Raw genomic sequence first — 24133 nt, 5'->3', positions numbered from 1 at the left:
AATATATTCTCACATTTTATTGACTGATATATCCAGAGTAATCGGACGATGAGGCTTACGTTCAAGAGTTGCAAGGTGCTTTGATTAATGCGTTGTCGCAAAATGGTTTGTATTTTGTTAGTTTTTACTTACAGTATAAAAAAGTCAGACATAAACATGAGCCCAGACATGTATTGTTAACTATAGGATCTTTGAGATACAATAAAATCTTTATTCTAGTTGAACTAAAAGACTAAATCAGCGCGTTAATCGTTGAAAAAATTATTGGAAAACGTCAAGAAATCCTTGGTACGACCTGACTCCAGTTGATTCAGGTTGTGACGAGGCATATCAAGTGACTATCGATAGAGGACGATCTAATTACTGGGCTGTTGTACGGTTATTTGGTTGAAGTCTCTGTTGTAACATTACCGGTACACGCACCTGGTGCATCTCAAATGGCCGCAGCTACATGTGTACCTTTTGCCCACGACTTAAAGTCTGCATTGTACGGATTTAATTATAACTCTTTTATTATATCTGTTTCAGTAAAATGTGTCGGAAAATGTGTACTGAAAAAAATAACTTTTACTTTGACTTTTAGCACCAATTGCGAAACATCATTCGAAATTCAGAAACATCATTCGACTTTACTGGCATTATTGCTATTGTAAAATCCAATCCTTTTTAAGTCCTGGTAGTACGAGTCATTCAACGAAATTCAAAATACTTGGTTCATTTATCGCACCCTACATTGAAGCAGTTCAGTTTAGCTTTTCCAGGATATGTGTGCAGATTTATATTTGTACTAGCACAATACCTAAATGTAAATATCAGGATGAGATATAAGCTTTGTTCTACACATGTTACATTATAAAATTTAGCTATCATTAGAAACAAAATTTGTAATTATATTTTGATGACATTTTTCTTTATCTATCTGTTTCCCATTTTTTTCTATTTCAGCTGTCCAAAAAGAATTTCAAACATGTTTTAGATTGTACAGTCAGTCCCCGCTAACACTAAAAAAGAAACAGAGAAAGTCTTGCTAACAGACATACTTAAATAAAACCAATCTTTTCATAGACTATTTTCCGAGGTTGAAGAAGAGACGGTGCCATGAGTTACATTATGGTGTATCTGGAGTAATGATGCCTATGGCTATAGCCATCGGTAAACCCAACTGGACAGAACCCTATTCTATAATAACAGAGTAGTAATCTATGATGTTATAAGGCAAGCGCGAATGTCCTTTTTGTTAGTGGTCATTAAAATGTATCCAAGATACACTGTGTGTTTGATTGTTTCTGCTGTCATTAGTCAGACCAAATTATGTAGCATCAAATGTTACGTGCTCTTAATATAACGCTACATCGAGCTAAATTGCACCTTAAAACATTATCATTTGTGACAACACGCACTGGTTCGAGGGTGTAATTGTTGTTTACGCATGAAATGGTATCTGAATGATTGTCTATAAATCCAACACCATCCTATGCCAAGTACAGTACAAAGCTCGCAACACTAACGTGGCTAAATAATTTGGCAAAAGGTTACCCCCCGTAAGAGAATAGCTAAAATTCTGCAATTTTATGCCGGAATATTTGTAGAATCCTACATTAATCAAAGAGACCAATCTAATTGCAGTTCTTGGAATTTCTACCAGGTATTGTAATGTTAGCTTTACACTGACAGTGCGTTCAACACGAATGTATTTGCCCCTGAAAGGAGCCCCCGCAAAATATCAATTCACGAAATATTCGTCCTGTAAAAGCGATACGTTTTATTTCATGTTTGTTACTCATTGGTAGAAATAATAAAACGTCTTACCTCTGTATCCATTAATTGCAACGTGAAATCAAAACTTCCAGCGCAGATGAAGGCAGAATATGTAATTATGCCGCAATCACGGAGACGACCACCTCGGATTCACACCGAACCCCACATTTCCGCAGACCCTCCGTGTTACTACCAACAACCACGATTGGTAGAGGAGTCTATTAAACATTTACGCCATCCTGGAGAGAGTACCAGATCGTAATCCAAGTGTCTCTTGATAACACAGAGTAGATTGTCATTCTAGTCGACCAGAAGAAACAGTTTCCATCTAAAGCAAAGGTCATCATAACCTCGCAGGAACATAAACCGTTTGGAGGGTTGGCCGTGAGATTTATTGATTAGTTACAACAGTACCAGTTTATGTCTTCTAAGGCTCCCGGATGTAGGGTGACAGAACGTACAGTTGTATGATGGAATGTTACTACCGGATATTTCCCTTTCCTATTTTTTAAAGTATCTTATATTAATAATAATGACGTATAATGATTTGAATGTGTGGTAACTTTTTGTTAATCAGTCAATTATGTAATTACCAGAGCAATTCAGGTCCCAATTACATGGGACATGCTATTCTGTACAACTGACGAATGCATGACGAATAAATCATTATTACTATTATTATTTTCAAAAATCCTAAACGGATGGAAGTGGAATCGTTACAATGTAGCATTTACGTGGAATTCGGTAAAATACACGATTTGTTCTTGCTTACCACACATTAAATGTAGATATACCAAAACTTCAATTAAATGAAATATAGGTTAATGTAAGATATTGTAATTTGCTATGTATTTTATTGCTGTATGAAATGCATTGCTATGTTTTGTAAACAAGGGCTATGGAACACTTTAGGATTTATGCAGCTTTGCTTTACTGGTGGATATTCTAAGTAAAGTAAAGTAAAGTAAAGACACAAACAATTAGTCCCCAAAATAAAGATTGCCGCAGATATCACTATCTGCATTGATAGGTCATGATGGTGAAATAGCTTAAAGATGTGCCATTAAGCTGTCATAAATGGCATTGTCAAACAGGTAAATAACAAATTGAGAGGTCTTAATTAGTTTTAATTATAACATAAGCCCATTTTATGCCTAGAGCGAGGACTAAAAGTGCCCGGGCCAACTTTAATGTCTGATAACGTCTGAACAGCTTGTGCTAGAACAACGTGACATTTCCTAAAATATACCTGGCAACAATATTCAATCGATAAGTTGAGTTTTTAATTTTCAATCTGCGCTTTATTAATGATCTTTTGCAACATATGTTCATCTCTAATAGACGGTCAATATAATTGTATTAATTTCATTATTTATTTAGATGTTGTCTCTCTTAAATCTGTTACTGTAAAATAATTTACTGCTTTTTGGGGATCTTGCAAAGAAAGAAGATCTTGATGCAGCAGTTGGAATCATTCCATAGTCCCCTTTTCTTCTTTGGTCCAATATAGTTACGTCTGACTGTCTGTTGAAAAATAACACACAGCTTATTGACTAAGTAATATTTACTTTCTTCCTAATGTACAGCCATAAAGGTTATTAATAAACAATGTTCATTCAAGTCCTGCCATTCTTGATATATGTCCTTTAAATCAATTAAGTAAGAAAAGGACCTGAAACAAATATTTCATTTTAGTAAGCTTTCAAAGTTCACGAAAGGAACAAAGAATCGCCCACCTTTAAGTACACAAAGGCGCATTTTTCTCTCCCCTTCAGGTTGTTCGGTTCACCTCGACGCCAGTTTTTGTAGCGTAGGAGTGACCCATCCGACCACTTCCACTGCTTCCCAACTTTGTGAAGTCCAATCCACACACGAGCGGCTGTGTTATAGATTTAGATTCGGTCAGACAGACATTTGTAATGCTAACTGAGTGACTATGAATACAATTAAGCTAAAATATCATCATGTAGTAAACAGACAAAATACTCACCTAGTACCCCGCCAACCATGTAAGAGTTATATACTTTATTTTAAAAAGGGAAAGATCAACACCATAAAAATCAATGCCTGGTATGCACCTTGTGTATTGAAAAGTATACCATGCCGTATGGCAAGGTAGCATGTGTTTCATGTATAGGGTAGCGTTAGAATAAGGTATCTAGAAGTAGATTTTAGTATTGTTGTTATCTTTTGATTTAAACACTTGCCATACATTGTATCCATTGCAATTGTTGCGCAATAAAGATTGATTGATTGATTGATCGATTGATTGATTGATTGATTGATTGATTGATTGATTGATTGATTGATTGATTGATTGTATGAATTTAACAACAAAATAATTTAAGAATAGAATCACCGACTGTACGAAAGGCTATCTACCTTATTTCTGGCCATTTTGCTTAAATACAATAGCACAGACGCCAACTGCTTAAATTGTATAACACAAATAGATGAAGCATAAATAATCAAATACGTATGCCACTAACACCATCTTTTATATCAGGGCATTTGGTCTTCATAGAATTCTACAGAAGCTTATCAGATTAACAGGAAAAGACAAAAATGCAAAAGTAGTTTCTAAAATCTGTACTTGTCTAATATACTCCGAATGACAAAAATAAGCCAATTTTAGAATCGAGAAAAAATTAAATGACTATAAATGATGTACCAATGACTCTTGAAAAAAAAAGGTAGCAACGACTCTATCCTTTGCAAGGCTAGGAAAATTACAATTAAAAAATGATATGACCTGCATTACACAGATTAAGAGTCCATTTACATTACATTGATAGATAAAAATCGATTTTCATATACTGTCGTACAGGGCTAACAAAAAATGAGGATTTTATGCTTCTATAATGGAGTATGAAAAAAATGAGGATTTTATGCTTCTATTAAGGAGTATGAAATTCTTGTCTTCCTGAATTCCCCGTGTTGACCTCTAATTCCTGTTGGCTAAACTAGCTACATTATTTCACCGCCTTACATTTTTCCAGTCAACCGTACCCTATCTATGTGCTGTGCATGTGAATCTACTCGACAACTAAAAGCCTACAGCTCAATCAGCTGAAAAATGGCTGTGCTTTTCTTACCTTTAGGTCTGAGACTTTTGATGAAGTATGTCTCGCCATGGTTCAGGATTGAAGCAAGGTTTGCACCAAGTCGTTTACATCGTGAATTTGCCTCAAGCCAGTTGACTTTGTCGTCGACTAACTTGTAGCAGTGGTTGTTGTACTCACTCCATCCCCTCTGGCATTTTCCACCTGTAACTTAAGAACAAAGGTTAGCAGCTAAAGTTGTTTATGGTCTTAAGCTTGCCATGCTTCTATAACAAGAAAGGGCTATCTATAATGTCATTGGTATATGTCATTATCTTCGCCAAGAAGGTTATGTTTACAGAGTCGTTCGTGTGTGTGTGTGTGTGTGTGTGTGTGTGTGTGTGCGTGTCTGTAAACACTATAACTTGAAAAGTCTTAAATTGGTTGACTTGATATTTGGTAGTTGGGTAGGTCTTGTTGAGACCTGGAAATGATTTGATTTTGGGCCCTCTAGCCTCTTCCTATGGTACTACAGCTGCAGGGGTGTTTGCTTAATAATATTCAAAAGAGCTCATGAACCGGTGGACGGATCATTATGATGTTTGGTATGTAGTGATGCTTGACATAATTATGTGAAAATTATGCAAATATGGATAGAATTTGTATGATTTATGAGGAAATTCTATAAATCAAGCTTTTGGAATATGTAATTTATACCGAAAGACAGGCAGATCTTTATTATGTAAATTAAGACTTATTTTGCATAATGAGAAAACGTTGTGATACAGCAATATGCAATGGTAACTGCCTGGAATTTTCTACTTAGGGTATTTGAATGTTAAGTGAAGGTGGGTGAATATCATTAAACAGAACGTATTCAAATTAGGACCTCATTTGAATGATTTATGACGAAATGCCAGAATGGCATTGTTTGCCCAGATGAGACAGTTTTTGGTGGAGAATAACATATTTGGCGATCAACTGACAGTACCGCCAAAACACACTAGGAGTGCTAGTAAACAGCACCCCAACATCCTTTCAAGCCCCTGAAATTCCTATACATATTAAAGGAACAATGAATGTTAGCGATTCGTCAATGTTCTGCAAAACTATCTACACGTGCGCTGATTTCAATATTGCTTACCCGTAATATGCAGAGATGTTACGGGGAAAGGTGAAGTCTCGGCAGTTCCAGTGGACCCTGTAGGCGATTCACCTGTTTCCCAGCCCGATGGCAAGTAGGGTGAGGTCAAAGTGCCAATTTCTGAGCTGTTTGCCATGAAGTCAAAGACTGTCATCGGCCATTGAGTAGTTGGATCCTCTAGCTTTCCACTGGTCACCATGCCAGCGTCATCAGTTGACTCATAAGTCTCCTATAAATATATACAGGTGCATCCAGCATCAGCATCTTTTTGTGATAAAACAGAAATCAGTATGATACTAGAAAGGTAACATTTGCATTGTGTTTACCTTCACATTGCCCAGCTTAACAAGCTTTGTTTATTCAAACACATTCATATACATATGGTGACCATGCAGCGCATATTGAACTCAATTCTGCATGGCACTTGCAACATTTTGTAACCCAACACCAGTTACTATGATGTCAGGCGTCTGGTTCAGGTCAATGACCTTATAATGTATATCAGTTATTGCTGTAAATAGATATTCATTCCTACCTTCATTCCAGGTAGGACGTAGGGAACCAGGATTGCAGCGATAGAAATAAACACAATCATCTTGAGTCCGAAAACCAGAAGAAGCCAGCAGAGTTTACTAGCTTTCACTCTATTGAATATTCCAATGACACGATCTGAAATAAACCATACGTATGGAAATTCAGTCAAACATGAAAACAATCAATAGTAATTTAATTCCAAGCAAAAAGCGTTTATAGAAACCTGTTTCTTGTTTTCGTTTAAAATAATTCATATTCATCATCCCATTGTGTTTTTACCCACTTACCAAACGCACAAAATAAAAGGAACCAATCCACCCGTTCTTGAGTGTTCTTGGTAACAGAAAAATGCTTTCTTAAATGTAACCTCCATTTTCATCGATGTAATAATCAAGTGTCCCAAAACGTGTATTCCTAGAACTTAAAAACGACATCTTCCCTGTTAATATGTAAACAAGACCACAGCATGACCTGCAAGGAACGTATAAAACCTGAGTATTTCTGCTGTAATATAAACAGTAGCCACTCCAAATTTTATACAATTCCCCGATAGCAACACTTGTAAAAATTATCATCTCAACCCTAGGACGACAACTAGTCGAACCCATGCATGGCAGTATAGGGTCAAGCATCTTTACTTCACGAAAAAGGGAAACCTAACCAAATAAAAAAATATATACACATTATTGAAATACACATGTATGTTTTTGTTTTCAGCCAGACATATATGAATTAATATAGATAGATATGAATAAATATAGATAAATAACATTGTAGTACATAATATAAAACTAGTTTTCTGACCTACCCACCCAGAAGAAAATAAAATAAAAATAAAAAGCTCATGCCTGTTTTTTAAACGCTCTTGGTAAGATATTGACATACCTCTTGCCTTGTATGCAGAGCTTACATCTTCAGGCTCTTTGTATCCATAAGTTACCTCCTGGATGTTCTGCGCATTTTGATACCGGGGTTCAGGAGGACCAGGGTGCGGGTTGGAGTCGTTACAAGAGCCGGCACCATTCTGGGCTTCTCCTTGATCTCCCTGCATCTTCTCTCGTGTTTGCTGTTGGAAGCAAAGCAAAAACAGGAATAGAATGCTACAAGCAAAAACCTTGTTTACATACTGGTGCTGGCATAAATCTCATGAGTCATGGGTCTTCCAGACTAATCTATTTGTACACAGAGAATAATTGACGTGGCACTATTGTATGTACCTGTTTATGCATCTTATTAAGAACAAATGTTTGAAAAAACAAAATTTCATAAAATTTGGAAACATTGAAAGTCATTTCTTGCTATCATATTTTTTTCTTCTTTCAAGCAGTGCAAAACATAATTTTTTAACATCATTTATTTCGTTAAGACTGAATTTAGTATTATCTGCACGTAAAAGCTATTGGTAATGCATTTGAATAGGCATCATAAAGGTACTGTTACTTTCTGTTTATCTATTGTCTAGTTACCAGGGCTAGCCCTTCCAAAAAGCCCCGGGCTAGTAGGGCAGTTCTGGCTGAATATAATGGACCTATACCATTATTACGTCACAGTTTGTTTACCTGTTCTAAAGAACATTCTAGAACGGTCAGTTAAATAATAAAGATCATTTCAAAGTTTTCAAAGTCAGGTATGTTTGATTTTTGCTGCGTCTAGTTTTGTTGACACAGCATTACATGCCGTAATGGGTGATTTAGTTTTGACATTAGACAAAAGTAGTACTGTATAAAGACCTTATATTAAGGCTAAAGCTAAACAAACGCTACGAACACCTGTACAATATAAACGTCAATTGACCGGCATTCATTGCGGTAAACAAACTGTGACGTAATAATGGTATAGGTCCATTAAACACATGTACAGCAAGACACAGCCAATTGACATGTTGCACGCAAAAAAAATACTTATTTTTTAAAGTAGTGGAAATATAAATACCTTCGTATCCTCGTACTTCGACCCTGCAACTGTAAGTAGCAAACGTTGCGTATTCATTAAATATATGACGTTTCAGAGACGCTTCATATAAGGCTTCTTAGCTTGCTAAAAGGGAATTTGGAGATCTCGTACCTCTACGAAATATAATTTTTGTGCATACTAACATTAAACTTTAAAACTACCAACACAGACGACATTTCAAGTTAAAACTTTTTGTTTTAACTGGGTCAAGCTTCACTGGGTCAGTCTACTGAGGAAGACCAGAGTGACTGGTCGAAAGCTCTAGGTGAGAGAATTTTTTGTGTTGGACCAAAAGTTTTAACTTTCAAAAGCAGACATTCAAAAGCAATATCAGTTATTAAATAACTGATTCATAAAAATGTATCAATCTAATAGATGATATCTTAATAGCTTAACTCTGTTTCTTGTTACCTGAACGTTACCAATGTGACATCGTTTTGTCTTGTGTTGAAACTTTTATTTCATGTCTAGTGGTGACGTGAATATAAGCCATATCTCTTGTGTGCGTCACCACTATGTATTGTATTGTTTGTACGTTGAAAATACTGGCATTTTCATGGAGGTAATAAACAGAATTACGAGACTGTTCGTCAATAAATATCCACCCACGCATTACATTAGTCATACCAGTACGTACGATGGTGTCATGCAAAATGTTACGAGACCAATCTTCTATGGTAAAAGGTCTTCGCCTTTCATATATATTATCAATATTCGAATTCAATATCATGAATAAAAGCAACCCAGGGCCTCGCTGCATGTTTGTTTTTAACAGTGCCATCAAAAGACGTAAAACGCTTCAAAATATGATCCAGGGTGCGGGCCTGAACAGAATATTGTAAAGTAACAACCTCATACCTTTGCCAAATAATGTTAACCGTTTAGACTAACGTAATCAAACATTCACTTTTTCTCATTGATTTTAAATATAAGATCCTAATTTCCTTGCTATCATGGCTTAAGTCTGTTGGTCATATTCTTAACCCAATGACAGTATTATTTTAACAAAAAGTCTATTCTAGCACTTCCTGATTAATCTCTAGTATTCAAGTGAGGTCATGATTGAATAAATTCAGGAATACAAATTATGGCAAAAACTGATATGTTGGATCTAGAGTTATATTAATTAAAGCGATGCAGAGCAGTGTAGTGCAGTGTTAATTGTATATTCCGTGTATATCGAATAACATAAACCTTTTCTGGTTATGTGATTGCCACCAACAACAAAAACAAGAACAACCATAATCTGAGTGCCACTTACATTGTAGTCTACTAGTAGATATTTGACCTTATAACAAAACCTGAATTAAAGATTTTACAGTATTGTCTGTGTACAAACAGTAATGCTGATAAAAGTACTTGGGAGAAGGAACGTCACATACAAAAATAGCAAGTTTAAAAAAATTTAAAACATATTAAGAACATGTATCTACAAAAGAGGCAGACTAACTCTAAAACAAGACTTAATTAAAATACACAATCCTGTCAGATGAAATCAAAGCTTGCCATTAAGTGACAAGAATGCATCCTTAATTCATGTCTGATTGTACATGTTACTTCATGGATGGGTCATATTAACAAACCAGATGCCTATGGACTTCTAAAAATGCTGAAAAAGTACAACATTAGTCATCTTCTATGGAGAGACAAAATTTCATAAATTTTGTAATCAGTGTAAGTCATTGCACAATTTAAAAGGAGAGAAGTCACTACAAGTGTAAATGTGAAAAGACTTGTGACTATTCTTAGTCAGATGCATCTCAATCTTATGTTCAACCTTTCTTGCAAGTGGACATCCTTTGCATCTATGCATTCATAAATATGTGGGAAAGAAAATTACATACTATTAGAGAGATACCAGTAAGTAGATACAATATCACATAATTCTACATTAGAAAAATATATTATGGTCATAAAAAGTGACCCTAATACAAAAATGTATCTAGACATGTTAGTTGGGCAGAGTGTGCAGTATACAATATAGTCCCATGTGCACCAGTTGCCTTCAATGACTATCTGTAATATGAGTGACTGTACGCTTACATTGTATTTGACCAGACATGAGAAGGGAGAAAAAACAAGGCATACTGTGCTTACTGAGGGCTAATCCGTTATTTTAAAGCTTACTTTCCCTATACAATTGTATATTTACATACTACTAGGCTCAGCTACAACATGTATGTCTAAATCTAAAAGAAAATGCAAATGTCTGAAATTGATCAATTTTACAGGTAAGTTTTCTGTTCCCTTTGGTTTCATCTACATTTTGTACTACAATGTACATACATGTACAATTGTACATGTATTTACATTGTATCTAACACTTGAAGCATATGTACAAATCTTCATTCTTGGCATAGATCCTCCAAATAATGACAAACCCCCTCTAATGACCTTTAAACCACTTGTAAAACCTCTCTGAATTATATATGTTAAAAACTTTTCAGTATTAAATTTTTATCCCCAAACTGTATATACAAATTAAGATGGTAGTAGGTCCTTGATGCGTTACTTTTTGACTATGCTTCCCCAAGTGACAGCTGTCTCCTAGCCCTGTACTTAAGGTTGCGGGCGCGGGCATGAGAATTCTCGATTTCTTCAGTGTAGCTAGAAGGGAACCAGCCCTTTTCACCGTCTCTGATCCTCTCTCCCTCGTACCAACCTGGAGGGGAGCAAAACATTAAATAAAGTCATGTAATTGAAGCAGAATTGCAGCAGTATCCATTCTCTAATTATACTGCAGGGGTGTGCAGCAGTCAACTAGTCTTCAAAACACATTTCCAAGCGGCTTGTACAATGGGTTTTATCAATACTAGCAGGCTTGGTTCCATGAGTGAAGAATGAATGAGATGAAAAAAAGTTTTGCTGCAGTACCAAGTAAAGTTGACAATTTTCTTGGAGATGTTAATAAATGCACACATGCATACATCAGTGAAAGAAGGGAGGAAGGTGGGAATGAATGTAGGAATAAATGAAGGAAGGTGGGAAGGAAGGAAGGAAGGAAGGAATAATTGTCCTTACCATCAGCCATCTTCCTGCTGACATTGATGATGTCAGAGCGCTCCAGTTCCAACTCATCTGGTTGCTGGGCCTGGTAGGGATGGATCACCTGGACTTGTGGACAGTCTACACAAAGGAGAACACAGGAGTGGATTTTTAACATCATTTTATTCATCATAAAACATAACATACTGGGAAACATTAAAGATAACTTTTCAAGCATTGTTGGGCTATACTTCTACAAGGCAACACAACAACTGGAGTACACTTAAGCATAATCTTAATGGATCTTAAACTGTACTGTTACTGTAGAAAAAAATCCTCTGACATACCCCACTCCTCATAAATGGTTTCTCCTGACACATCTGACTTTGGTGGCATGATGGCCTCCACCCACCTTGTCCTCTCACTTCTGCAAAGTACACAGAATAAACAAAAATAAGCACCTCTCATGCTACAACAGTTTTACACGTGCTTGTACAATACAATGGTCAAACCTCATGATTATGCCAAATTGAATATACTTTAGGACACTCACAAATGTGATAAAGACATCAACTAATAATGCATTGTAATTAATCTCAGTGAGACTGTTGTGTAATTTTGCAATGAATCATATTAAGAACTATGTCTCAGTCTTCTTCTTAACATCAAAGGGACATACATGCATTATATAATGAGAATAATGATGAGAGATACATGTAAAGCTACTTACAAACTTGTTGCCAGGTCTATCATCACATGTTTTCCCTCATGGTTTTCAAACAGCTCCATTGTGAAGAGAGACTCCACAGGAGGGATGGTCAGTGTGCCTGTAAACCTGCGGATCTTCTGAGTTGCCGTTAGTTTGGTCCCCGCCAGGGCAAAGTCAGGATCCTCCTTATCTTTGGCCTCCACAAAACTCCTTTCAGCATAGTCAATGATGGTGTACAGTGTATCACTGAACAGTAGAAACAATTTGCGTGTAAGATGGTTTAGAATTTGATAAATAAATGGAATATCAAGATCAGTTAGAATCTGATGAATAAATGGCATATAAGTTGTGAGTTATAATGTACTTAATAAAATAAATGGCTAAAAATCTTATTATTATAACTAGAAAGGCCAATATTTGCTTTGGAGCAAATACAGCGATGGGTTCACCACATTTTACGACATGGCAGGGAAAGAATGGGAAACACAAGGGAAAACAATGATTTACATTGATATAACTATAATATGAAGTAAAATACAACTAAAACAACAGTTGGATAGCTATTCCCTACTTTATTGGTTAGGATTTTTAATTGCATAATGCAAACTGTTGATTTTCAAATAAAAAAAAAAACGTCCATGCCCGGCATTCCAATGCTGGAGCAGGAAAGCTTGAAATACCTACCAAAACACTTGAATACAGACATACTGTCAGTATGGAAATGCTTCTGTGCAGGTGTTAATCAAGTTAAATCCCAACAGCCAATCAGCAAGAAGTATAGAGGAAAGCTGCATGCCTATTGGTTGATGCCCTGCATTCCATTCTGATGACTCATGCCCAAACGTGGTAAACAAGGCAGACTAACACAGTAATACATTTGCTATAACACAGCCAAAAAACTCAAATAAAACCATTCTAAAAGCCTGTATCACAATAATTTAAAAAACGCCTAGGTGTATTTGCCCACTGTACCTCCATACCAAATTTCAGGACCTTAGGCCCTAAAATGAAGAAGCTGAATCCATTTAAAGATATGGCAGGAGGAGGAGGAGGAGGAGAAGGAGAAGGAGAAGAAACATCAGAAAAAGCAATATGGTTTCACCACACCACTTCGTGGTGTGGTGAACCCATAATTATTATAATGATAATGTACCTCTTCCTACAATGATGTACAGTTGTATGTACCTGATTATAGTACTTACATGTAAATGTAACTTTAACTGATATGTTTACCTCAGGTGATTTAAGCTCGTAAAGTGTGTCCATGCATGCATGTACATTGTATGTGTGTATCTGTTTCTGTGTGTGTATGTTTGTGTGTGTGTTTTTTTTATTTTTTATTTCCAATAAACACATTATATTACATGACTTGTGCATGCCATATATGCTGCAGTTTTTTTGTTTAGGATTCTATAGGACTGGCTAAGCAACAAATCATAATGCTCAGTCAGGGGGTAAAGTCTAGTATTTCTGACTGCCAAGTTCATACCACTTTTTTTCTTTAAAGGAAGTCACAAATACCTTTTCTTCTTTGTGATAAGAAGAAGATCAGTGAAGAGGAACAGGTGTAGTGGTTGTCTCAGGTATTTCTTCTTCTCCTGTGTGATCTGATTGAGCTCTCCTTTCTTGACCAGGTACCTTTTCCCTGACACCACTGCAATTTCCTACAACAAAAACATTATTTGTAGCTGCTAAGACAACTTCAAATATGGAAATGCAATGACAGATATTGTATATATCACAAGCTCTTTCTAATAGACCTCTTTTTAACGAGAAGACATTTTTGTATTAATTTAGCTGTTATGTATGGTAAAGAGTTGTGTCATGTCTTGTTTCATTGGGCCTGGACTTTCCCTTTCAATATCTGCTTGGTTTGCATTCATAATTATGTTAAATGTATCATGATCATGGACCAAAGAAAATGATACTCAGTATTAAGCAAAAAATCTACATACTGACAGCATACATGTCAGGCTTGCTTTAAGAATTAGTGTCTGATTAAGACAACTAAATTCTACTTAATATATAATTCTTATTCCTCCTCATATGCTATACATTTCTCCTCTGGTCTCTCAGTCACTGAGGAAAGGTAGTGGATGCTACCTGAAACGACTGTTTCCAAAATCATATCCTGTTGCTTGAGTAACTCATCTTTTGGCTTATCTTAGTACCTGGATTACCTAAATTATAATATGTTGTATACAAAGTACCATCATGAAATTTTACAATGTTGTACCTTGACTCCTGGTTTGAAGGTGAACTGTTTCTGAAGGAGAACCATCTCCTCTGTCTTGGCCATTATTCTGGCTTCCTCATTACAAGCTTTTAGTGTCTGAGGATTGACAAAATCATAAATTCAATGTATATTAGAAAATAATTAACGCTTTTAAAAAATCCAAGAGAGAAACTAGCACAATGCCTTGTACTTAATAGACTGTTAGTGTACAATATACATTATGTGCATAGAATTTGTAAGCATTCAAAAGTTATTTTGAGTCATCCTACACCAAGCAATCATGTGCGACAAACATGAAAATGATACAAACTGCATACCATTATCTTCATAACACATTTTACATGTATAAGGATAGAATGGAGAGGATAATATGCATGTATTTAATAATTCTCATCCATTTTGTACTGTATCTACTATAAGGTCAAAATTATTTTAAAACCTGAACAGATACTGAAACAATTACTGCATTATCATGCTGCACAATGCCATGTACATACATGTACTATCTAGGGCAACCAGAATAGTTTTACATCTGAAAACTGAATTGCTAACCTTGTTGAGAAACTTGTATGCTCTGTATGCAGAGTTGTAAAGTGATGTCCCAGCTTCAGCTCTCTGGATGATAGCCTGTTCATGAAAATACACATTCAGGCTGTAAACTAAAAAATCACTGCCCAAGTATTATTTAATCTGAAAATATTATTTAATCTGAAAGCTTTAAATTTAAACAAATGTCCTTAATTACACAAATACATTGTATGCAACTTTTTTTAGTGTTAGAAGTTCTGCCTGAGTGCTATACACATACTGGTTTCTGCCAACATGCTCTGTCATTCCAAATCAACTCACGTCAAAGAGCAGGGGCATCCGAGAAATGCGCTGCATAGGGAGGATGAGGAAAGACTGCAGGTCCAGTCCTGCACACATCCTGTCTACCTCCAGCTTCTGTAGCATACTGTGAAAGCCTGAATTCTCTGTCCTGGACAAGGAAGCACAATATACATGACTTGTAAGTACATGTATCAGGAGGGTCTAGTTCAACACATAATAAATAGCAAGGTTCTGAGACAGCTTTGTGGGGTTAGTGAGAGATTGAGTGAGTCAGTCAGTGATTGAGTGAGTGTGTGTGTGTGTGTGTGTGAATGAGTGTTAGTGGGTGAGAGTGAGTGAGTGAATGAGTGTGCAGATAAATCATTTTATGTCATACCAGGGCCACTGCAATCGCATGTGGCTCAATAATCTACATAATGTATATTGCATAACCACAGGTGACTACACGAACATCTAGTTCACATTTTACACAAGTAATGAATGTGATGTTTTAAAGTGCATGGCTTTTTATTTGCACAGCTTTTGTAGATGTTTTGATCTAAAAATGCAGTCCCTCAGCTTGAATGACTTGATCCATGTACATGTATACATGTAAGGTTCACCCAATGTACAATTTATTCAAGTAAAAATCAAGTTCTGTTATGTAAATAAGATTACGTGAGTCTGCGTAGAACTCTCTCCTGGTACACCAGGTTCCTGCAGTACTTGATGTACTCCTCAAAGTAACTCCTGGCATGGTTGAGAACCAGGTCTGGAACCTTGGACAGGCGGATGTCTTTGCTGAGATGGGATTCCATCGCAAGCAACAGTCTGGAGAGTACAAAAGTTACATGAGGATCACATTGACAGGCCTGATACATGTATCTCCATTCTTTTTTTTTTTACTTGGTGGTCGCCATGTAAAACAGCCACTTCAAGGTTATGTCAATGGTTTGATCCACTCATGTGGGTTACAGGTTATTATGCAATAGAACTGTAACATGCAGCAACTCTTCTCCCTGAGTCAGAAACATCATGATTGAGACCAGCTCAAATTCTCACTAGTAGTGAGGACTAACTAACCCAACATATAGGAGAAGCAGAGGTTGACATTTTAAAGGTTTAAGGTTTTAAATCTGAGATTCCAAACCTTATAGGGAACTATACAATGCATAATGTTCACAATCTGTATTCTAAGACTGGTATATACATGTACATCAGCTTTCATTATAGGAAAAAAAATTGTGTATTACTCCTATACCTAAAGGCAGTTTACCAGATACATGTATGTGAAAAATAACCACCCTTCGGTGTACATGTAACGCACCAGCTTTCAGGCACACAGCACAGTGGCAGCTGCCTATATTACACTGAACAATTTGTGTCCTAGCCTTTGATTTTAAACACTGATTAAAGCCATATAAGGATGATGCCATTACTGTGCTTGGTGGTAGTGAGTTTCACAAGGAGTTACAATTGTTCTAAGACAAAACAAGTTCTGGAACACCTTAATCCTTGGTTGATAACTCTGGTACTTGAATGTATGACTATTTCTAGTTCTTTTCTTAGCTGGTACAATCTACTAGGTACTTTAGTAGCTTATTTTGTACATCATAATGTTGACATTACCTCTCACTCTGGTCCCTGACTTCCTTACAGTTAGAAAACAGATGAGTTCTCTCTGTCCTGGTGAGAGGTCGGATGAGTCCAGGCATGAAGTGGTCCACCAGGATGTTCAAACTGCGCAGATAAGACGCCTCTGATGTCACCACCTCGAACAGGGCCTCCTGCAGCTTCATCTCATCTGGGCTGAGGGTACTCAGGACCCCACTGGTTCTCACCTGACGAAAACAAGAAAACTGTCACTTTTCTCTTAAAGTTTAAGATTCTACTTGAACTCAGGGCTGGAAAAGTCCTATTGCCCACTTGCCCAGGGCAAGTAAAAGTAACTGTTCGGGCAAGTGCATGTGCCTCTTTACTTGCAAGTAAATTGTTTGGATGCAAAGTATAGCTGCTACAGTGTTGATATATTTGATGTCATATTTGATGTTAAAGCAATTTTGGGACTGCCTTATAAGTCCTCAGGAAAATGAACAACTAAACGGTACCTCAGGAAGGTCTTTCCACATGGTTCTCTTGAGGGAAGCTTCACTAGCAGACATGGAGGGGACGTCTTCATAATCCTGCTCCTCCTCCTCTTCCTGCACATCATCTAGCTCCTCCTCTGTGATGGCATCAGAACGGTTGCTCCTGATGCTTCTTGCAGAGTTCTGTGCTCGATACACCTGGTACAGGGGCTCTGAAAGTTACAGGCATTACAAAATGTAAGTAAGATTCTGCACTGAAACATTTTAGATGTGATCACCGTACAAAAAGTATGGTAATAATTGGATATTGAGATTTTCTTACAGACAACCAGTGCTTCTCCTAGTACCTAGAGTGCTCTGCTTCTTGCCCTACACTGTGTATTGTGTATGTCTCATTTGGCTACATACATAATAATGTATAGTGGTGAAAAGCAGTACTCCAGTCAGCAGCTCTGAGAAGGTGTCTGATAGACATTGAGATGTCATGTAATATAAGCAAAGTGAGAGCAGCACTGTTTGTGTGTGAGATTTAGATCCCAATGTCCAGTGTGTTCTACCAAATTGATAAAATTATTTAAGGCGGTATGGTTTGTTGATGGACATATGCAACTGTATACAGACTTCAGAATGGTGACCTTTATCATTTTGTCCTGTCATTTTTGGCACTTTTTAAGATGACTGTACAATGAACAAAGTCATGTACACGTTTATGTAATACGATGCATGCACAGAAACAATGTGACAGCTGTACAGTATATACTATATGATACACATTATGCCGGTACCATGGAAAAATCTGCTCTGTCTATTGTTGGTAACATAGTCCACCCTCAGGTCTGCTCCAGGACTATCACTGTGTGACTGCTCCACTCTGTGTCAACACAAGAACCATTATACATGTATATGCAAAATTAAAAGCTAAATCTTGTACAGTAAATTGGTTTCAAGACACATCAGAAAATACCAGACAATTAGTATCAAGACAAATCAGATCATACCAGAAAATAAAAAAAAAGTCAAGTTTAATACTACTAGCAAAAGACCATATACAATGTAACAACCACAAAGCAGAAGCAAACAGTAGTCTTGGTCTCCTACTTACATATAGGGATAAGAGCAAAGCACATGTTCTAAAATAAAGCATGAGCCAACTGTCTCCTTGTTGTAATTCTGTTGACAGGCAGAATTTACAGCCCTATTCAGGTCTTTTAGGAGTGAAAAACCCTCTACCACACTACCACAATTTTCTAACACTATCAGTTTTGTTTATGTTTTACAGCAAGAACGTGTAGTGTTATCCAAAGTCACGTTTAATGTCAACTCACACCAAGCAGAATATAAACAAAGATATATCACTTATGGTACCCTGTCATTCATTAAGCTGTTTAAGGTTTAAGGTAACACTAGGCTGTCAAACTGTCTGCTACAAATGTATCATCTGTATTTCTTACAAGTGTGAATTGTTTAATTAGGAAAAGAGCTAGTATAAGGAAGAAAGTGTCTAAATTTATAAGTGAAGTACAGTACAAATAAAGCAGATCTCAATATCTTTCTTTCCTTGTTCCTACAGGAACACATCAAAGATGCATATGCCAATTACTATTTCAAGAAAAAGAGGCTTGGGCTTTGTGCTACATTCTGAATCAGTGTTAGTTGACTCTCATTCTCACAAAACTGAAAGCTAATTTCAATAAATATTGATGCTGCAGTGTCATAATTTTCTTGACAATGTAATTATCCCTTAAAGACATCAATTTCAAGGTGGTAAAATAAAAAAAAAACAATATTTTGGATAAGGAAATCTGTCTACTGCCATTTCTTAGCACATTTGAAGGATTTAAAATAGCCCCAAAACATTTCTTTATTTTCAGTTCCACAAATAGCTATGGAGCCATCCTACAATATGGAACAAGCAATGGTTTCCTATCATTAAAGTATCAACAACATGACATTTTACCTCACATAAAATTATATATCAGTATGCTATGGAACAGAGTTCATTCAATTTACTTGTGACTAAAAGAAATGCCTAGACAAGAAATTGGCTAACTTTGAAAATCCAGCTTTTCCACCCTGGAATTGGTTTTCAATTATCTAAATCAATAAAAAAGACCAAGTACAAACCTTTGATTGATAGGAGTTAGAAAGGCTGGCATTTCTCCCCCAGGAAACATGGGAGTCTCGTACCCACTGCCTTCCACCTGCACATTTGACTTCTGGACAGTGGGAACTTCATCAAAGTCCATGTACACACCCGGTAGTGGATCAGGCATGTCTTTGTCTTTGGCTCCTTGAAAAAAAAAGTAATAAAAAAAAGATACAATTGGACATAGCAGAATCTACATACACACAATTTCAAGGTGTGTTTTAAAAGTGCTTTTCCCACCAATTAATGTCTACATGTAGGGGCATGTTGGTGGACCCAGGACCCGTGGTTGGTTCTCTCACAGTCTGCCTAAAAATTCTATGACATGAAAGCTGTACGTCACCTTACGGCAAATGTGACGGTGTCGTGACATTTACTTTTTGATTTAGCCCCTTATTCACAAATGCAGACTTAGTTTTTAAGTGTTGTACATATTTGTCGTGAATCTGTATGTTCTGTTCGTACCTACGTTGTATTTTTATGTATTATGTAAGGTCAGCACAATTCAGCAGTCCATAAATTTTTTTTTATGTACTGCTTCTATGCTGACCACTGTTTTGAATAAAGAATAGAGAATACATACCTCTCGACACAAGAACATCCTCATAAACTTCATCCTCATCAGCGTTGTCTGGCAGGATATAAAGGTCATCATCATCATCATCCCCAGTGTTGTCTGGAAACTCTACGATGTCCAGATACTCTGTGCACATGTACGTACTGTCTTCCATGGAAGGCCACTGTTGCTCTGGAAGAAAATAAAAAGCCTTATGAATCAAAATTAGCCTTTATTAAAAAGGTTGATATACATCATAATACATATCAGCAATAAGAGTGTTTGTCGACTGTTGGGATATTACAAGAATGTATTTTTTTTTTTTGGCCAAGGGCAAACACATTCATGTGCTGGGCCTGCCTGAAACCCATATTTTTATTATTTTATTGTGCATAACATAAAGATGTCTCTTTTTTCCTTTAACGCTGAAAAAATCTGCAAAACAGACAAAAATCTGGAAACAATGAATGGACTAAGAGAAAACAAGCTAAGTCTGGTGGACAACTTTTCCAGCCAACATAACATTCCTGTGGTCACAACTTAAGAATAAGACTGTGACATCATACCTGAACTCTATCTAAAACATTCATCCATTTGAAAGGTATTTCCTGTAGAAAAAAAATGTGATGACTGCTCTGTAAATTGTGTAGATTGATGGTTAACCATTGTGTACCCAACAACGCACCTGTCAAATCTCTTCTGGGCAATGTGGCTGGTGGTCTGTCATCGTGGCGGGCTAAGTTTGGGACACCCACAGAGTTTTTGCTAGATGCCATGGGTTCATACTCCTCTCTTTCCCCACCAAGCTTCTCTAATGACTTCCAGTTTCTTCCGTCCAAAGCCCTAGCAGCAAGGGGAGAAAGGGTGTCTGGACACGATGAGGGGTTTAGAGATTGTTCTACTGTGAGATCACTTCCTGACTTTGACTTAGCCAGCATGTTGTGTAGAAAGGACTTTACTCCCGTGTATTTCCCCAACCCTTTTGCTTGCCCCGAGTTTCCCTCTACCTTGTCCACTAGTACAGCGGGCAGAGTTTTCTTCTTTCTTGCTCTTTCTACGTCCGCTTTGGCATTTGGTATGTTCCTGGGGATGGCAGTAGGGAGTGTTTTAGTTGTATTTGCTGCCTCTTCCTGAGCTGCCAAGCTGGTTACCCTATCAGGAGGGTTTGGAGAAGAGTTGCCATTTTTCCCAGTTGTTCTTGGTGGTTTGGGAATGGAATTAATACCTCCTGGTAGCACAACTTCTAACTCAGCTGAGTTTCTAGCCAGTCTATTCCGAACAGGTTTAGAAGGAACTGGAGGTGGTGGTAAAGTAGGTTTTGGTATGGCTGTACTTTTTGAAAGCCTGTTGGTGTCAGCGTTTGGAGGAGAAAATGCGATGGACTCGTAGATATCATGATATTCATGATCGTCGTCATCATCTGTCTCCCAGGAGTCTGAATCTTGGGCTTTCCCCTCAGAAGGTTCCTGGAAGAATATTTAGTTGCTTTATATCATTAGCTTCTCCTGGAAGTGGACATTGCTACATGTTTTTAAATGTACACGTATCTATCATCCCTATTTATATGCCAGAGGAAAACAATTAAAATGCATTGCCCTGGCACACCCCATCTTTTATTAAGCTAACGAAAGGGTATAACCCCGAGTAATATGGTCAACCGATGATGATTATTATTTCCACAGTTGGAGCAAGAAGTAAGTAGGAGAAAAAGGTTTTCACAGTGTTTTAAGTTTGGGACTGAAACAAGTCTGTATTCGTGAATATAGAATGGAAACACATATCCATGATGGCAATGATTTCACAATAAAAAATACTGCAAACATTTCAAGATTTAAAGTTAATATGGGGTAAGTAGGTCAAAAGTAAATTCTTCTACCTTTCTTGGGGGTAACAGCACATCTTCATACTCCTCATCATCCCAATCTTCCTCTTCCACAGTCACAGCTGTTATCTTGTCCCTTCCGTCTGATGGCAACAGTGGTCGTGTCTTGACTGAGGGAGACTTCCTACTGCCAGATCTATTCTTCCTGCTTGGTCTAAAATATTTTCACATTAATCAACATTTAATGATATCAAATAGTAACAGTGAATTCATTTATATTGAATTTCACAGTAAAGAGTGGAGATTTCTATAGTGTTTCAAGCTACATTTGTTTTTTTGTATGGTTGAAACTTGAAACAATATTCTGTAGTATTTACTGTACATGTATTCGACATTGGGGACGTTCTTACTAGTAATTTTTTTGCAGTTTTAAACTTGATGGTACTAATATTCAATGAACAAAGACATTTGGACAAAAAAACAAACTCAAATCCTGATTTTTGCAGGCAGCTACTAGTAATTTGATTAAATTCTGTCAGTGAAACTAGCTCCATATAGCTCATGAAAATGTCCTCTTCCAAATAATTTTTTATGTAGTCAAGACATATGCATATATAATTACAAGTAGGTATTTTATGCTTCTCATGTACATGTAGTATGCAAAATGTATGTCAATCTCTCTTTATTTTTTGTAAAACTTGCTCACTTGAAGTTAATAGTTACCTGTTCTGGTGAAGGAAGCTCTTGGGAACAGGGACTTCAGGTTGTGCCACTTCACCTGGGACAAGATAGTAGAGATAATTGTAGGGGTAATGTTAACAACCGATCATTTGTGGCTGGCTCAGTGTGCCCAACACAAATTGCATTGTATACATGTATCATGTATGTACATACTGTACTGAACTGTATCACAATGGTGCCAACAACACAGTGACATTTACATGTACACATCATGCAAATGCAACACCAAGTAACAGAAAACCCATTGAAGATCTCATAGCAAAATACCAAATATGTAGTTTAAACATTCCATTTACAACATGATTGTACATCTGAGGTTTAGCCAGAATTCAGGGCACTTACTACAGGTACAAAATGTACATGTTGAATCGGTACTTTCTCCTGTACATGTACTTAATACTAGCATTTGATTTTTGCAGAACTACATTGTACATACATATCACTTAAGTACTTACTATAACTGTACCAGTGCATACACCACAGTACACAGCCCTAAAATAGGTGTTTGTCTTAGAGCTGACCAGGATACAGAACTTCCTGTACTTCAAAGAACCATTAAGCCTTAAGGGTATCCTGCTCAGGTCTAAGATATAGGACAAGCATCCGGATCACCTCTAATTATATGCAAGATTTTAAAAATAACCAGGTGCTTTCTCGAGTAAGAAGAGGAAAAGGCAATGTCTTGCGAATTTCCTCAATGCTGACATTGGCATTCACAAAGTCTATAGCTAACTCATTCTTCCAATATCTATGATATTATTGAACAAATTCTAGACATACCTTTTGCAGTTGTTCCAGATGTAGAAGTGACAGCAGATGGTAACTTCTTCACCTGAACTTTTTCAGGAGTCCTGGACACTTCTGGGCTGCTTGTACTGCCGGCACCTGAGGACTGTTCAAATTTCTTCCATCTCTGAGCCACCGATTTTGGCGTTGACTCCTCAAGTTTATCATCAGCCAACTCTTTAGCGACTTGCCTTTGAACAACCTTTGGCTTTGTTTGCCGTAATCCATTAGTGTGTGCACTCTCCGCACTTGTCGAAACACTGACTTCAAACTTTTTGGCAAGGGCTGAAATGCTGCCAGTAGACTCACTAGCTTCTACATGAGAATTTTCTATGCTTTTCTTACCATCGTTTACCTTGTTCCTGGTTGCAACAACGGGTTTAGTCTTAGGCGGAGATGGTTTAGAATTGTCGTCAAAAGATCGCATGGGCTTTACTGGTTTGTTCCTATTGGCAACAGGTGGTTTCAGTGCTGGTTTATTCAGCTGTTTGGGTTTCGTAGGACTGTTAGGTAAACGGGAGGAAAGCTCTGCACTCTTCGACTTGGGTGAAGTAATACCATTCTCCGCCACGACTAGTCTGTTTGAAGAAATTTTCCTGGTCAGTGGCGGTGGTTTGAACTTGGCAATGTGGCCATGAGAAGAAACAACATGAGGTTTTTGTCCAGGCCTTTTCTTGAGGGACGGTTTCTTGGGTTTGACTTGACTGACAGGCTGAGTTGGTTGGGAGCTGCTGTCAAATTGCTTTATTCGGTCCAATATGGACAATCCCTCATTTGTGCCTTCTGCCATAGCTGCAAATTTTAAAAAAGAGAGGGGATTAGAGG

General features: G+C 37.1%; 2 protein-coding genes across 3 annotated transcripts in view; both read right to left on the bottom strand.

The window, feature by feature from the left end:
- Positions 1-3148: 3148 nt before the first annotated feature.
- On the bottom strand, positions 3149-7527 carry LOC109484162 (lithostathine-like). The gene is made up of 6 exons (XM_019787391.1): positions 7363-7527; positions 6479-6612; positions 5944-6172; positions 4854-5030; positions 3495-3637; positions 3149-3282 (listed from the first exon to the last, which is right to left on the bottom strand). Exons 2-6 carry the CDS (start codon positions 6536-6538, stop codon positions 3175-3177), a joined length of 717 nt encoding a protein of 238 aa, XP_019642950.1. The 5' UTR covers positions 6539-6612; positions 7363-7527; the 3' UTR covers positions 3149-3174.
- A 3352-nt stretch (positions 7528-10879) lies between these two features.
- Positions 10880-24133, bottom strand: part of LOC109484131 — a 15180-nt gene continuing 1926 nt past the window's right edge. Inside the window, exons 2-19 of one of the 2 annotated variants that reach the window (XM_019787350.1) lie at positions 23303-24108; positions 22505-22559; positions 21836-21995; positions 20645-21425; positions 19987-20151; positions 19382-19547; positions 18043-18128; positions 17279-17469; positions 16800-17011; positions 15849-16001; positions 15210-15339; positions 14913-14987; positions 14361-14456; positions 13646-13788; positions 12146-12370; positions 11763-11842; positions 11452-11556; positions 10880-11092 (exon numbers count right to left, since the gene is read on the bottom strand). In XM_019787350.1, coding sequence (XP_019642909.1) covers positions 10950-11092; positions 11452-11556; positions 11763-11842; positions 12146-12370; positions 13646-13788; positions 14361-14456; positions 14913-14987; positions 15210-15339; positions 15849-16001; positions 16800-17011; positions 17279-17469; positions 18043-18128; positions 19382-19547; positions 19987-20151; positions 20645-21425; positions 21836-21995; positions 22505-22559; positions 23303-24098 — 3762 coding nt within the window. In that variant the 5' untranslated portion in view covers positions 24099-24108 and the 3' untranslated portion in view covers positions 10880-10949. The remainder of the gene's footprint in view (positions 11093-11451; positions 11557-11762; positions 11843-12145; positions 12371-13645; positions 13789-14360; positions 14457-14912; positions 14988-15209; positions 15340-15848; positions 16002-16799; positions 17012-17278; positions 17470-18042; positions 18129-19381; positions 19548-19986; positions 20152-20644; positions 21426-21835; positions 21996-22504; positions 22560-23302; positions 24109-24133) is intronic. The other variant, XM_019787349.1, reaches the window with a different exon arrangement.

This window comes from Branchiostoma belcheri, unplaced genomic scaffold, assembly GCF_001625305.1.
Source record: "Branchiostoma belcheri isolate BF01 breed outbred unplaced genomic scaffold, Haploidv18h27 scaffold69, whole genome shotgun sequence".
Lineage (NCBI taxonomy): Eukaryota > Metazoa > Chordata > Leptocardii > Amphioxiformes > Branchiostomatidae > Branchiostoma > Branchiostoma belcheri.
Note: the sequence above shows the minus strand (reverse complement) of the source record. Positions and strands in the feature narration are given on the sequence as shown.